Raw genomic sequence first — 16,903 nt, 5'->3', positions numbered from 1 at the left:
GAGATTGGTTTCACATCAAATGTGGTAGTATTGGTGGGGTTCTTTGGGAGACGAGTCATAGAGACGTCGTTGGGGGTGTTTGGTCCACAAATTACTGGAGATAATGACCTGCAGCTGTGAAGTGGAAGTTTAAGATAGCCATGTTGGTTGCATCAGAATAGCAGGTACCAATGAATAAAAGCTTTGCCAATAGGCCATGGTCCTGAATTTCACCTTCAAGAGATGTTATTACTGTGCAGAAAACTTTAGGGTGGGGGGAAAAAAAGAGGTAACTCAAGGAACCTTAAAACGAACTTCTTTTTCACCGTACACAGCCAACCATGCTAATTGGAGATGCGGGGAAAGGACAACAAGATCTCCGTTCACAAGCCGTTCTTTGACGTACGGGCGAATAGACTACTCCGCGGAGAGTTTTGAATCGAGGCTAAGTCTCGTGGCGTGGTGCTGGAGGCACAACTGGGAGTTAATTTTAGAAGAAATAAAAATGATGTGTTTTGTGTGCAAATAAAACCACTGGGCAGTGCGTGACATGGAAAAGATGTAAATACATGAAAATTAAGTATTATTATTGTTTTACATAACAATAGCCACACATATCACTTATACATACTACACATAGCGGTCTCAACGCATAGGATTTGGATTGCTATTACAATTTAAAGATATCGATTCACACAATAATTATATTATGCCCAGTACTATCCACTATTTATGACACCCGCGCAGACTGTGAAATGTTGATTTTGTTTTAATTCACCCTCCGTACACTACCACCGACTTTTATCAACCGTACAGCAAGCTAATACCGCAATCAAACATTCCACTTGCCAAAAAGCTGTCGTGTACAATTTCCAAGTCGCCGTGCAAAAGTTTATTTTTTTTTGGATAAGACAACTTCATGCCTTGAAAAGGAGATTCGAGTACTACTTTCGTTCTCCAAAACAATTGCTTCATTAGGCATTTCAGCTCAGGATGCATCGCCGCTCTTCACACATAACAACAAAAAACCTGCACATTAACATATCTACGTTATCACCTAAAACAACCCAACAAATTCTATTAGGAATCGGGGCTTCCACATTAGATCAAGCCTACGCATATACGCGATGCAAATAGCGGCAATGAACAAAATGAGGTATGTGTGATGATAAATAAATCATAACTTCACATTACCCTGCTCTCTGCGATGCTTAATGCAGCAAAGCAAAGCGGATGCCTTGGGATTTTAAACCCTTGTGCCACCCAGAGCACCTGCTGTCACTCAAACCCCCTAAACTATGCAGCTGAGAAAATAATTGCATTCATCACTTCCAAATTCAACTTGCCTTGAGGTATAAGTTAGCCTAAACCTGCCACGATGCCCATTTGCAATAGCATTATTGCACTGTAAAAAAAAAATTACTATCAATTTAAAGAGCACTCTGCTGAGGCATGCAAATGTGCACGCTTGGAATTACATCGAAAGGAAGAGCAGCACATGGATTGGACAACCATAACGTACAGGTTAACAGACATTGTACGAATTGCTAAGGAAGGTAAGCAGGCTTTGGCAGCACACACCAATGGAAGGGATGATGGGCCAGTGGGCGAGGCCGACGACAGAGTGCCAGCCAAAGGAGGAAACATGTCCGAGCGGTAGGGCACCGTGGAGATGGAGTGACCAGATCAGCTCATGTGCTGTTGATAGATGGACTGTGCCTCGGTAAGACTGCGAAAGATGGCGATTGGCTTGGGAAGACCTTCATTCACCAGCGGACTGATCACGGCTGCTTATGATGGAGAATTATGCCCACCGACTGCAGTCCACCACTTTATAATGCAGCATTCGCAATCCTCGCCCCCATCTGGCAGAGTGATGCCCATTTGCAGGCCAGGTACTGATTCACATTGTACCAATAGGGACTGCTGCCACTGGGGGTGCCCTTTAAAACGTTTTAGATAAGATGTGCTATGAATTGCTTAAATTCCCAGGCATATAGGGCACTACATGATAAATAAATAATAATTCTTATAATTACATTGAGCCTTATAAATATATATAAAAACGAATACATTAAAATATGAAGGAAATGTTAAAAAAGGCCACATAATAAAATACTATGATTTCAAGGTTATTAATATAAAGTAAAAACTGTGAATGTTTATGAAAACATACGAATAGGTTTTACCCTTTCTGGCAATAAAACAGGTGTTAAGATGTTCAAACACCAAATAGACACATTTTGCAAGGAATCAAGTTCGCATTAACCACACATACTTGTGGTGAAAATGCAAACAAACATGTTCTGACGGTACTGGCAGAAAAGGTCCCATTTTGTGAATGTTTAATTGAAACGTTACATAACGGCAGGGTACAGCAGCTTCAGAGGGAAGTTTAAATTAGAGTGATATTTTTGGGCTTGAAAAAAATCGAAGCTTGCATCCAACGTGAAGAGAGTATTGAGCTAGTCTATCTCCTTTCTCCTCTCTGCTCGGCACAATGAGTAGACTTCATTCAGTGCTGGAAGCGATTGCCCAAAGAAAGAAACGGAATCAAATACCGTTCCTTTCACGGTAGGGATGCAGGAAGAGGGAATGCTGGGTCACGAACAACTGGCACATTTCAATTGCGCCTCATAAGGGCAAGAACATTCGGAACTGTACATAACCTAGCCAATATGCTCGCACGAGTCTTCGATGTGATAACACTGGACACTGAGAAAAAAAAACCGAGTAAACAAATCTTAGAAATGCGACGCAGTCATTCGAGTCATTCAAAAACAAAACCCATCTCTGTTGTAAACGTAAATATCACTCGGCATTCACAGCTGCTTTTTTTTTACCCCTGTGGCATTTCTGGCATTGTGCCTTCCTGACGACCAAGCAGTCTCTTGTTACCACAAAGTTGTTCAAGAGTTCTTTCAAGTGTCAGGATGGGCATGATGGCACACTTACGAATTCCGTTCCACATTTAGAAGAAGGCTTTTCCCTTCCACTCTGAGCCGGAATGAGGCCTCCCGAGGGTATGTCTGCAAACGGTAAACAATGGCAGAATTAGTCACTGCAGGGCATCTGTGGACCATTCATATCACACTCAGACAATGAATAACAAACACAATATGCAGTAAAGCAAATTGGAAACGGTAATAAAATTATACATAATTAACTACTTGGAGTTTAAGTGCTACCATGAAGAATATTGGCTTTCATTAAATAATTAGGTGGATGTTGGTCCAGGTATGCTTGGCAAGTTACCTCTGCCGTGTGTTAACCAGCAATCACACTTTTAATTAAACCCAATGCCCCGATTGACCACAATTAATTTTACAACATTTATGAATGTCAAAGTATTTAAATGCCGTCCATTACCTGGTACGTGTTTTAATGACACCACATTCTAAAGGAGCAGAGTATACAATGCTTAATGTCGCTATTATTTAAAGAATTTTGGTTAGTTTAACCAGTGAAACGACGTGAATACGTGGCCAAGTTGGGTATGTGTCATCTAGAATAAATCCTGGTGCTAATCCACGTTAAAATCCCCAAGATTTTGATCTTAAAAAGGTCACTCTCTTTGCTGAATACATAACAACAGCGAGGAATTATCTCACCAAAGTCAATATAAACGACAAGGAAAGTTAATTTAAAGCTTTAGTGACTGCAGGGATTCATATTCTTGGTTCTTTCGGTAAAGTCACGTAGAAAGGAAACAATAAAAAAACGCCACTATTTTTTCTTCTTTGGTTCTTTCGGTAAAGTCACGTAGAATGAGAATAAAATAATAAAATAAGACAATAAAATTCTCACGACGTTTCGGCCACAACACAAGTAGCCTTCTTCAGGTGAAAGAACAGAACTGTCGGGACGTGCTGTGGTTTTCACACCTGATGATGATTGCTTGTGTTGCAGTCGAAACGTCGTGAGAATTTTATTGTTTTATATTTTTATTATTTTATTGTTTCCCTTCTACGTGACTTTACCGAAAGAACCAAGAATATGACAAGGAAAGTGTTTCAATTTCCCATTGGAGGCTTACACTTGATAATGCACGCCGGCATTTTGTAACCTCGTCTTTCTGAGACCTGCCGTTTTATATATGTGTGTGTGGATATGACAGGTATCCCGTGGGACTTAAGTGAAAATAACCATTAAATTGGTGGATTTCAAAACCGCCAGACGGAAATCGTGATGGATAGATGATCAAGGATTTAACCGGCCGTAAATAAGAGAAAATGTGAAAGGGGACATCTGCTGTTCGCTAGGAAGTTCTATTCTGAGCTATTGTATATTAAATAATATGCAAAATCTGTCCTTATGTGCCATCATGCAATGTTTAATACAGATGTGCATAAAAAAAGCATTTTCAGTTTTATTTGGTATATAAAACTATTTTCCATCTAGAAAGTCCTTATGGTGAAGCATATTTTTGATTGCTCAATCAAATACTTTTTTTCATCTGCTGCATGGTAGTATTGCAAAGAAGAGAGTTTAAACCTGATAATAATAAATAAATAAGGGATTTAATTGTATTCCACCGAGGTGGAACATGCCGCTTTATTTTCACCACCGGTAAAATCTCGACGTCCCATTGTCACCCGTGAACCACAGCGGAACCTTTGCAGGCTTGCAAAATCGTAAATTAATCATATTTGAAACTGAAGCATACAGCCCAGATAATTTCAAGGTCATTTTAACACAAAGTACATAAGATGATGAGCTCATCTTAAGGTTGCGGTTTTTTTTTATCTTCCATAAATGCCGGGTTACATTAGCATTTCTAATAGCTGCAGAGATACACATGCCTTTTCATAATCCTGCTATCTATAAATTCTGCAAATTCAGCACCGAGGATTGGTTATCACATTTTCATACAATGAACTTTACCTGGTGGAATGATCCTGTCAAGCGCAAAAAATATTGCATTCGAGTCAAGCTGTTTGCAGAATGAGCTATATATCTAGAGGCATTGCAAGAGAGATATATGTTCAATCTCATATATGGTAGTCTAACAAGTACAAAAACCTATCACTTTTTGAAAGCACATACATATAATATCATGAAATTAAGTAATCTTAATACAGTGCTGGTAATAATAATTTACAGACATTTGTTTCTCCAATACCTTTTTTAAATGAAAAATGAATACTGCTAAATGTGGAAATATGTATTGAAAAATGTTATGCTTGTCATTGCAAAGCTTTTTTATTATTATTTCAGAGAACGGGCACAGTTGAACAGGAAAATCACCATTAAAAAAAGAGTACATTCATTAAAAACACACAAAGCCCTTTTTAAAAGCCACAGCTTGAGGAAGGCCTCCTGAAGCCACGTCGGTGATGGGGTTGTTTGACCATACTTCACCTTGCTGATCAGTGGGGGTTGGTCAAGAGGTGGGGGTTGGGCAGCAGCAATTCAAACAGCACTTAAGCTAAGGTTTGGAATTGAACTTAGGTCGCCGGGTTCATGACAGTGTGCTAACCACCGTGCCAGTGTTGCCACAAATTCCGCAGACTTAACCTCTGCCTCCCACTTGTCCAACACACCATAGTTATCCTAGGGTATATTTTAATACAATTCAGAGCCTTTTTGTCAATCCAGTGCTGGATAAAGTTCTCTCTCATGCAATTTAAAACAACATTTTTTTTTCTACATAACTCTTTTTGAGCTACATAACTCTTTTTCAGAAGCGACCTGGCCACAAATAATTGTTCAACGAAGTGGCTTATCACGTGTATGTTCAAAGCATCCAAATACTCTGAATGTACGTTTCTAAATCTGGAGAGAGAAAAACAAAAAACGAAGGGCGCGGAGAAAAATCCACGTGACCACGGGGAGAGCATGCATACTCCAGATATACAGCAGGCATCACGGGTCGGGGATCGAGCCCACGCACTCGTGTAGACCAGGCGAGGTAGTTAGCATCTCGCCACCGGGGTGGTGGAGGTCATCTGACTACGCCTCACCATGTGGGTCAGTATGGTTGGTAGAGGCGAGGAATCAGTCGGGTGGGGGCTGAATCGTTTTAGATAAACATTCACTGCTGAAGTTCGCTGTTACCAGGAATCGAACTCGGGTAAGCCTTGTTTATGCCGCAGTCTGCTCTCCAAAAGCCATTTTTATCTCTATAAATATCGGGGGACCAAAGTTGCGTACGAATTGAGGATGGCGAAACTACATCTGGTTTCCAAAGAAGCTCCACACGATGAGGTCAAGTCCCCGAGCTTGATCCTGAAACATGTGCAGCTCCATATAAAATCTCATTAAGGCTCGCAACAAACTCCTGGATGCTACTGTCATCATGCTACGTCAAGTATGTTTACAAATTGCCACTAATGTGGCCAAAGTTGGAATACCTTATGATATGAGGAGTGGAGGCACCCAGCTCCTACCCCCACTGCACTTGATATAATTTATTAAGCAAATGGGTTGATTGATGATACAGCACTCACAATTTCACTATAGCCACTATCTATGTACCATGGTTGTTATCCACATTAACTTCACTCAACGACTCCTTCAGCTCGTGTTGAGAACCCTACCAGGCTGACAGTTTTGTCTCAGCCACACTCCACTCAACGACCACACTGCAAGTCAAGGCATGTCTCTTTCTGCTTCTTTCCACGCACGACTCGACTTTGGAATTCCCTCCCGCAACGGTGATGCAAACTACGGATGTGTCCTTTCCGTTAAAAGGTAAGTTTACAAAGCTCGTACGTAGATTGACATGTAAATATAGATTTGTTCCGAACAGCTCATTTTGCCAGTAAAATTGTAAAATTCGCATCGTGCGGTTAAGACTGAAATGTCCTAAAAAAGAATTCGTGATAGGTCGCGATGCTGAGTTGCTGGCCGTTTAAAATAAAAATTCCCAGTATGCAAACGCACTCAGCATGACTGCATCTGAATAAACATCAACAAAATATCTGCAAAAATCACAAAACAGCTTGTAAAAAGAAAAAAAAACACACGTACATATAATGAGCTTGGAAGTTTACCATCATTTCAATGGGGGTGTAAAATAGGGGTCAAGAACGGTGTTGTGTATGACAAGCGGGAGTGATCACAATCTTTATTCCACGGGGAGTGGCTGGGTAATAGCTCCTGTGTCATGACGAGCAACAAATCAGTGATGATGGAGTGCTTTATTTCAGTCATTGCCACATCGACGGCTTTGCCGTAATTGTGCATGTTATTTGTCAATTTAAAAATATGCATCGTATGGTTGGTTGATTTGAAATGATAGCGTCCCTTGTTTTTTTTAATACTCATCATGAAGAGATGCACTAAAATGTGCTGCCAAATCGCAACGTAAATCCATGATTAAAATACACTCGCACAACATTTGCAAATGTTCCAGCTAGAGATATTCCCAATAAACTGCCAGTGTGCGGTATATATTTAAGTACTTCGTTGTTGTGTGATGTTCATGTGCGCTGCTGCCCTGACTGTCTTGTTAATCTTCTTGATGCTGCATAAACATGTGTGACTTTGTATAAACACACCCTGTTATGTTGTATTTTAAATAATATATCACATGACACCTTGTGGATGCGCTTGTAAACGGGATGTTCCATCTCAAGGGATTCATATTCATCAGCCATGGCCAATCCACTACTTTCCAAAGCAGCTACCACCATCTCTCGCAATCCTGCGATGTAATAATCCACCTAGCACCTGAACACATACAGATTTCATCACTCCATCTCCGTGATGGATTATCCAGGTAAAAAAACTGTTTTGAAATTGTATATTTTTATATTATAATCGTAACACTGTACCAGTAAGCAGCACATTGGGACCTAAGGATAAAATGCGCTTTACAAATGTTAATTATTATTAATTCCACATTCCCATGGCAGGAATAGGTCCATCAAAAGTCCACAAAAATGTCAGTCGTTGGCCTCCCGCCTCGTGCTGCAGACTTGTCGAGTGAGCTAAAGGGCTAAGTTAACCATGGCTGGGCTGTGAACTCACAATCTCATAATTTCAAGGGTGTTGGTGCGATCAATTAGTTCGGCCAACCACCCTGTAACTGTAGTGTGACGTTGTGTAACGGTTGTGCATACACAACCTCAGCAGGGGAGCCTCAACACAGTCAATGTTAAATAAACTTTAAAAAAAAACCCCCATAAATATGCAACCTATATGAGCTGGGATATAAATCTGCTTTTTTTTTATCTAATACGCAAACAGCTCCAGTGCTCCAGCTCTCACCCCTGCGTGAGTGAGGAATAGCTGGAACGCTCGTCGCTTACTTGCACTAATATTTGCAATTTGTCCAGCAGCCTCCGGCTATTGCTGGCAGTTTATTGGCATGACGATGAGAGCATAGCTTGGGAGCAAAGCACCCTGGCAACATCCCTCCCCGCGCCACGGGGCGAAATTGAGCAGAATCTGGTAAGACGAACACAATTCTAGATTTAAATCTTTCGTGACTGCTAGGATCCATACTCTTTGGTTCTATTGGGTAAAGTCACGTAGGTGAAAATAAAATAACAAAAAATCACGACGTTTCGGCCACAACACAAGCGGCCTTCATCAGGTGAAGGGACGAGACTGTCTGGAGGACAGCGCTGTCCTCCAGACAGTCTCGTGCCCTACACCACCTGTAAATGGATCACAGACTTCCTGTCTGACAGGAAGCAGTGCGTTAAGCTGGGAACACAAATCTCTGACTCCAGGTCCATCAGCACCGGAACTCCTCAGGGCTGCGTCCTTTCCCCACTGCTCTTATCCCTGTATACCAACAGCTGCACCTCCAATCATCTGTCCGTCAAACTCTTGAAGTTTGCGGACGACACCACCCTCATTGGGCTGATCTCTGGTGGGGATGAGTCTGACTATAGGTGGGAAGCTGACAACCTGGTGACCTGGTGTAGCCAGAACAACTTAGAGCTAAATGCTCTAAAGACAGTTGAGATGGTTGTGGACTTCAGGAAGAATACAGCCCCCCTCACCCCCATCACCCTGTTAGACTCCCCAGTCAAAATTGTAGAGTCCTTCCGCTTCCTGGGCACTATTCTCTCCCAGGACCTCAAGTGGGAACTGAACATCAGCTCCCTCACCAAGAGAGCTCAACAGAGGATGTACTTCCTACGGCAGCTGAAGAAATTCAACCTGCCAAAGACAATGATGGTGTAAATCTATACAGCGATCATTGAATCCATCCTCACCTCCTCCATAACCGTCTGGTACGCTTCTGCCACTGCCAAGGACAAGAGCAGACTGCAGCGTATCATCCACACTGCTGAGAAGGTAATTGCCTGCAATCTACCAACCCTCGAGGACCTGCACACGACAAGGACCATGAGGCGAGCGAGGAAGATTATGGCCAATTCCTCCCACCCTGGACACTCTCTGTTTCAGCTACTCCCCTCCGGCAAAATGCTTCGGTCCATCAGGACCAAAACCTCACGCCATAAAAACAGTTTCTTCCCATCTGCTGCTGGCCTGTTAAACAAGGCCAAGGGCTTACACTGATTTTAACATTTTATCTACATAATGACACCTTGCCGATATTAACTATGTTAACCTATTTGTATATATTTTTTAATTATATCTTAAAGCTATTTTATATTCGATATTTATTCAATTTTATATACTTCAGCCCCTTGGTGTTAGACTTTTAACCCTTATTATAGTAAGACTTGTTTAAAACTTATTTAAGATTTTAGATTCCTATATGTTGAATGTATGCACCACCCTGCCAAAGTAAATTCCGTGTCGGTGTGAACTTTCATGGCGAATAAAACCCTTTCTGATTCTGATTCAAAACAAACAAACCATAGAGTACCCTCCGAATGTGCCATTCACTGCAATTACGGCGGCGGACATTGAATAACTCGTGACATTTGTAACAATGTAAATAAGTGCATGCGATTACAATTGATGAGGAGGTGAAGCGAATAATTCAGCTCGTGTGCAGGGTGGATGATTACAAAGCAGGATCGCGAGAGATGGTGACGGTTGAGGAGGCCTTCGTCCAGCGGTGGATTGATGATGGCTTATGTTGAGGATGATGATGATGACTATGACATACTGCCATTACTCCCTATCAATGGCCATCTCCAATTCAAACTCTTTATTTTCAGACATCAGTACAAGACAGCAGCTTGGTACAACAGTGCAGGGTTATAGCTGGCCACATTCGTAGAAATCCCTCAAACAATAATCCACAGAGATGTGTGCAGTCACCAGGAATATCGGCAGACAAGAAGTCAAGGAACTCAATCTTGGAAAACAGCAGCCCCCTCCACTTCCGCTTATTAATTGCCCGTGAATCCTACACGTTTTAATTATGCTTACAGCCAAGGAAGTGTATAATCTAATGATAGCTCCCACTTAAGGATTTTTTGGTAGGTTAGACACCAATTTCAATGCATCTTCCCACTAACGACGTGATGCTCGTCTCAATAAGTGTACTATTTGAGGAAACAGAAGAGAGAAAAACGCTATATACACGCGCGATAATCTCGGTACACATAATCACGTAATTATATCAATAAAGGATATTATATTTCCGATTAATTACATTCAAATATAATTCTTTATGTAAAGCATAATGCGACAGAACACACTCGCTGTGGACTGAGGTATCGGCGGATATGCAAAAAGGTTGGATAAGTGAACATCTACAGGAAGTACTAGTTACACCACAAATACTACACTGGATGTATGCGAGTTATGTAAACTTGTACTGTATTATGTTGCGAGGTAGGCCAAGTGATGGCAGCACAGCAACGGGAGCTTGAATCCATCTGTGTGGAACTTTGAGTGCCTTTCTCTCGCTCGATCCGAGTACTCTGGTTCTCCTCCCCATGAGTCCACATGATGCTCAATGGAGCTGGACAAACATCCCAATGCATGATCCTCCTAAAAAAACATAGTCTCAAGACTCTGTGAGGACTTCCTCGGATAAAGGTCATTACCGTCGTCTTAATTTATTAGAACAAAATCGGAATGCAATCGTCGTGGAATATATTGCGTGTCCGCGGTGCATGTCGTTTAGGACCCTGCACGTGTGTTTTACTTCATCTCAATTTGTACTATTTAGGAGCGGCTTTTCAGAGATCACAGTGTTGCTCAGAAAAGATTTCTCGTGGTTTAACGGCGATGGTTGGGGGAGTGAAAGGCGTTGCAGGTTGCGTGTATTGCGATGTTCGTGCTCTCAATCATAGGCCGCATAAATGAACTAATGCCCGGAAATTTCTGGAGCGTGAAGGTTAATAAAACAGACGTGGATTTTGATACGTGGATTTTACTGCTCTGCGTCGCTCATCCAGTTAAAGTGACAGAGGGAGGTTAAAAATATAGCAAGGCTATTTTCATTGTCATAAGTGACCACTCACGTAGTGGTGGTTAACCGAGCCTGAGTTCATAGCATGATGGATGAGTTTTTGTATGAATGTTGATCCAAACACAACATGTGATCCATAATACACAATATTTTCCATAAATCAGTATTAGCCGCAGAATGTTCAAACTTACCATTTCATAATAAATTTATATTACGTGGGTCTGCTGTTAATAAATACAATAATTGGCCATGTGTAGTATACACAATTAAAACGATTCTAAATTTGACAAGAAAAAAATGTTACACAAATTGTGGGTCACAGTCGTCTGCAATGGTACAAATCTCGCCCATCCCAGAGAATGTAAAGTCGTGAGGAATGAAGGCGTTCAGGCCTAACCTGTTTTGGCCATCTGTGCATTCAGAAGCCCAAAGCGTAGATCCTGAACAGCGTTTCATGTTGTGTCAGTTGGAATATATTACAATTTTTTTTAAACGTGTCAAGAAGTCATCAAAACCATTGACAAATGTGTTACAACGTTGCATTATTCAAACGCTGCCAGTCACACAATGACAGATGACATGAAGCATGTGCTAAGTCCTTGCCGTGTGTATGCCGAGATGCGCAATATAAATGCAAAGGGGTCTTTGATACGATGCAAGGATGAATCGATGGACCTCGTGAAAGTTGCATTGGAGTGGCACTTTCGTGTTTGTTCACTGCTGGGATTTGAAGGCACCAAAGTCAAGTCACATCATTTCTAAGTTCTCTAGAACATTCTATATATTTCAGGAAAACAAAAGGGGTCCCTGCTTATAAACAATGGTGGCATTTTGCCAGCCATTTGTTTGAGAAAGCCTCACTCTACTGATGAGAGTAAATTTCGAACGCCGGTCCAGCGTTTTCTTGTTTTGAACCAATGCTGCTCGAAGATTTACTCCCAGAAGGCCGTGTTACCGACAGCTTTTGTAAAAAAAAACTCTTATTTTTTTCATGCGGGGAGACAAACACGGGAAGAAGGCATTATTTATTTTGTCATTCGCACTCTCCCCAACCGCAGCTCAATGAAGATGTGTGTAATAAAAAAAATGGTCAAATAATCACAAGCTAATATTGTTACTGTAGTTAGTTTTTTTTAAAAGTTAATTTGTGAGACAACTAAAATATATTTTTTATTTAAAAACATTTAACAGAATGGTATAGTTTGGATGGAACACGTTAAAAGACATCCCCATGTAAAATCGAGAGAATGCCATGACAACTTCCCATCACTGATGATGTTCTATCGGTTTGATTAAACAATCCCGAGTTCAAAAGAATAATAATACGGCATAGCAACTCACAGAACAATCTATATTTTTTATCGCTCTTCAAAGGCATTATCTTGAAAAAACTCGCAGCACGATAAGAGGTCACGATAAGTATTGCTACTTTCTAAATAAAGTAATTATGATGCCATACCGGCCTGGGAGCATACAGAACCCGGAGAGCAGCTTACATTTGTGCTGGGCTTTTTTTTCCCCTCTCCCCAATAAAAATCAACCCCCAGTGATCGGACATGCCATGCACAGTCCCACGCGGGGACATGTTAAGTATTTCAAGCTTGGTTTCTACCATGTCCCACAGCAATCCATTACTCCCGAGAGAGCCTCCCTCAGTCCTGACCTCTGGCCATTCTGAATTGACCTTCTTGTGACTTTGCTTCGAGTGACCTCCTCCAGGAAATTGTTACAACATATCATTAGTCTGCAAGGAAGGTCTGTTTTTGCTTTTGACACCCGTATATTAAAATGCACTGTTAATTCATCAAGTCAACAGCGCGCGCTGACCGTTCACAATTGCACAGAAATAAAATGCAACGCTATGGTGAACTTGCCAATTGTATTCTCCAAACCATTTGGTTGGCTCCAGACTATTAATAACAACGGTACACCACCACCACCACCAACAGCAGAGTTAGCTATGATTAATTCATATTCTGAGGCTAGCTGGCCAATAGAAAAAAAAATATATAGTTACAGTACTCACAAGTGAAATACTTTCACACGATTTACAATTAAGCCATTGCCCTCAGTGTGAAATATGCTATGGATATTTTTTTTCTGTTACGTCCTCCTGTGGGCATGACTGCTCTAATGATGCAGCAATGGGGATGGACATTGCAGTGAACATCATCACCCAAGGCTTGAGAAGCAGTCAGACCCTGCACTCATTATAGCCATGCAGACATTTTTTTTGCTTGGCTTTGCTATCCCATTGTAAGGGATGAAACGAACAGGGAAAATAAAGCTGGCAGTGTAAAACACCGCAACTTAACGCTCCTGAAATGTGATGATAAAATGCAACCAACAAAGTTTAACATGGTTGACGAGCAAATCCAAATTACAGCTCTCCTTTCTGTTTTCTTAATGCCGGCACGTTAATAACATTACATGCAATGATAAAAATTTTGGATGACCACCAAAGTCTTTCCACGAAAGCGTCATTGTAATTTGCAAAATAAATATTCTTCAATATTGATTCTAATTTGACGTAAAAAATTTTTTTATACTGATGAGCCAACAAAAAGGTTTACGCGTGCAATTTATGATGCAACACACATGCCTCAAGATGTCTCTCAGAATGAATCTCGAGTTTCTGAGGTCCAAACTGGTAGCTAAATTAGAAACAGGGAAAAGTGAGCCATCTGAATCAAGGCAGGACTTAAGGATTCCATGGCTTTGCTTTATTCTTAACTAATGATCTGCAAATATAGCAATTTGCCGATGCTACAGACTTCCCCATTATTTGCACAATTCAAACGCAAAGCTGAGCACGTACGAAGCAGTGCCTGTGCATTTGATTTTGAAGGTGCAACGATACATCACAAAATAGGCCATGCCGCTAATTCATCGTAACTTAGAAGGTTGGTTACGTTTGTCAAGTAAAAAAAAATCCTCATTGCGCAATTTGTATGCATGTATTTAATTATATGCATTATTTTAATAAGCATATAAACCAACATTCATCAATGCATATATATGCAGAACTTCACATATAAACAAAGATATGCTTTTTGGCAACCAGCCTACTTGGCTTTCCAAAGCAATATTATCAACGGCATATTTTAAGACAGCAAAATTCTAGACCGGTCTCAACCTTCTGGGTCTCAACAGCAGTCAGGCTTGTTAAATAAATGCTGCTGGATCAACAAATGTCATTGGTAAGTGCATTACATATCATCTACGAGACCCCGTTCGATGCATGTGTTCGGCAATGTTCATAGATATGTGCACCTTTTTTTTGCATCTTTCTCCTGCACCGCTTGAATGTCGGCCGAATCAAGTTGATAAATTGCCCTTGCTGCACGGGCGAAAAGGTACGGTCACTTTATCAGCACAAAACACTGAGGCTGGCTACCCATCTGGCACCATGACACGACCACAAAGAGGATGGATGGCACTTTCGATGTTAACGAAAATTATGTAAAAATTTAATTAGTATTGTTTAAACAAGATGCGACCTCATAAATAAGCATATAACTCTTCTGGGTTCTTACGCTAAAGTCACGTAGAATGGGAATAAAATAATAAGAGAGTAAAATTCTCACGACGTTTCGGCCACAACACAAGTAGCCTTCCTCAGGTGAAGAAACAGGACTGTTGTGGCCGAAACGTTGTGAGAATTTTATTCTGTTATTTTTATTATTTTATCCCCATTCTACGTGACTTTACCGAAAGGACCCAGTCACAAAAGCTTTAAATCGAAATTTAAGCATATAATTGTTTCACTCAGACAGATATTCCTGTGAGAAACGAAACAGTGGTTTTATAACAGGTACAGTGAGGGAAAAAAGTATTTGATCCCCTGCTGATTTTGTACGTTTGCCCACTGACAAAGAAATGATCAGTCTATACTTTTAATGGTAGGTTTATTTGAACAGTGAGAGACAGAATAACAACAAAATCCAGAAAAACGCATGTCAAAAATGTTAAAAATTGATTTGCATTTTAATGAGGGAAATAAGTATTTGAGCCCCTCTCAATCAGAAAGATTTCTGGCTCCCAGGTGTCTTTTATACAGGTAACGAGCTGAGATTAGGAGCACACTCTTAAAGGGAGTGCTCCTAATCTCAGCTTGTTTGCCAACAAGGGTTTTGCCACCAAGTACTAAGTTATGTTTTGCAGAGGGGTCAAATACTTATTTCCCTCATTAAAATGCAAATCAATTTATAACATTTTTGATATGCTTTTTTCTGGATTTTGTTGTTGTTATTCTGTCTCTCACTGTTCAAATAAACCTACCATTAAAATTATAGACTGATCATTTCTTTGTCAGTGGGCAAACGTACAAAATCAGCAGGAGATCAAATACTTTTTTTCCCTCACTGTACGCGTATTCTTTCATTCAATGTGATATGTGTTTGTTTTTAAGAATTGCATTTTTGGCAGCTGCCTTTAACTATTCTTAGACATGGAGCAAGGTCACCATGCAGCATAGCATGGCGGAGTTCTAATACACGGCCACAAACCATTATATTATTTCTATTATCTCAAAAGCTATCATTCTCACTCTGCACACGAAAACTTTGGGTTACACAGATTTTATGAATATCCTTTACACACGTAGACACAAAAACTGCCGAAAAATCATATCTTTGGCACAGTTTTTTGTACAATACCTGAACTGGTCCTAGGCCACCGCCTTTACCAATCCACACTGACCATCATGGTGAAATATGGTCAAACAACGCCATGAATAATATAATTAACATGGCATGGTGAGGCCTTGATTCAGCGGCAGAGTTAAATAGGGCTGTACATTAAGAAATATCTAATTTTAATGGCCTGTCATCCTTCATATGATATTTATACAATATGCATCAGATTAAGTAACAAATATGTGTAATATAATGGTAGAATTGTGTTCAAGCAATTATGTAATTGACATACACCCATAATTAACATCTGGCTGTGTGTAAAAGAAGCTGTTATGTGCAGCTAAATATTGCTTCAAACATTATTTGGCCAACTGTTCTGAACGTAACGTGGTTTACGAAGGGCTTGTCTTGGCCACCTTGTCAATGTGGAGCTATAATTGTCATTTTCTTAGATATGCTGCAACTAAATAAAAAAAAATAACTTACATTGAATATTCCATATTTCATTGCCAAATGACTTACAATTCACCGTAGGCGAGTGTAAATGATAAGATCTGCTGTGATGACAAGGATGCATTAATATCTTCCAACAATGTACAGAACAATGTGCATGCTTAATGTGCGTTGATTACTAAAAAATAACTCAACCGGCAATCGATACCCATTGTCATTTATATGCATTCATTAATCACCCCCCCCCTCTACACTTCGCACGTGAAGGGCTCACAAGTGACGTCATCACACCTACCCTCTCTATTTAAGGAACGAAACAGGAGGGTTTCACCACAAATCTGGCCGTCGCCTGATGAAGTTAGTTGTGATTACTGGCGAAATGTCGTCCTCAATTTGTAAATGTTGTGGATTTGCTCTCCAACACACTGGTGTGCTGTACCAGTAACGAATTGCCATGTTCAGTTTAAGTGACAAACCTTACTAGTTGGCTGTGTCGGGTGGTGGCAGGTTTAATGACACATTTATATATTTACGCGAT

General features: G+C 40.6%; 1 protein-coding gene across 2 annotated transcripts in view; it reads right to left on the bottom strand.

Moving 5' to 3' along the window:
- The window catches only part of LOC116941303 (disintegrin and metalloproteinase domain-containing protein 12-like), a 167,772-nt gene that overhangs the window by 136,747 nt on the left and 14,122 nt on the right, over positions 1 to 16,903 (bottom strand). For both annotated transcript variants that reach the window (XM_076066329.1, XM_032952212.2), the window contains exon 3: positions 2,935 to 3,008. In XM_076066329.1, coding sequence (XP_075922444.1) covers positions 2,935 to 3,008 — 74 coding nt within the window. The remainder of the gene's footprint in view (positions 1 to 2,934; positions 3,009 to 16,903) is intronic.

This window comes from Petromyzon marinus, chromosome 11, assembly GCF_048934315.1.
Source record: "Petromyzon marinus isolate PM22_M1 ecotype Great Lakes invasive population chromosome 11, UKy_Petmar_22M1.pri1.0, whole genome shotgun sequence".
NCBI classification, from domain to species: Eukaryota; Metazoa; Chordata; class Hyperoartia; order Petromyzontiformes; family Petromyzontidae; genus Petromyzon; species Petromyzon marinus.
This window is presented reverse-complemented; position numbering and strand designations above follow the sequence as displayed.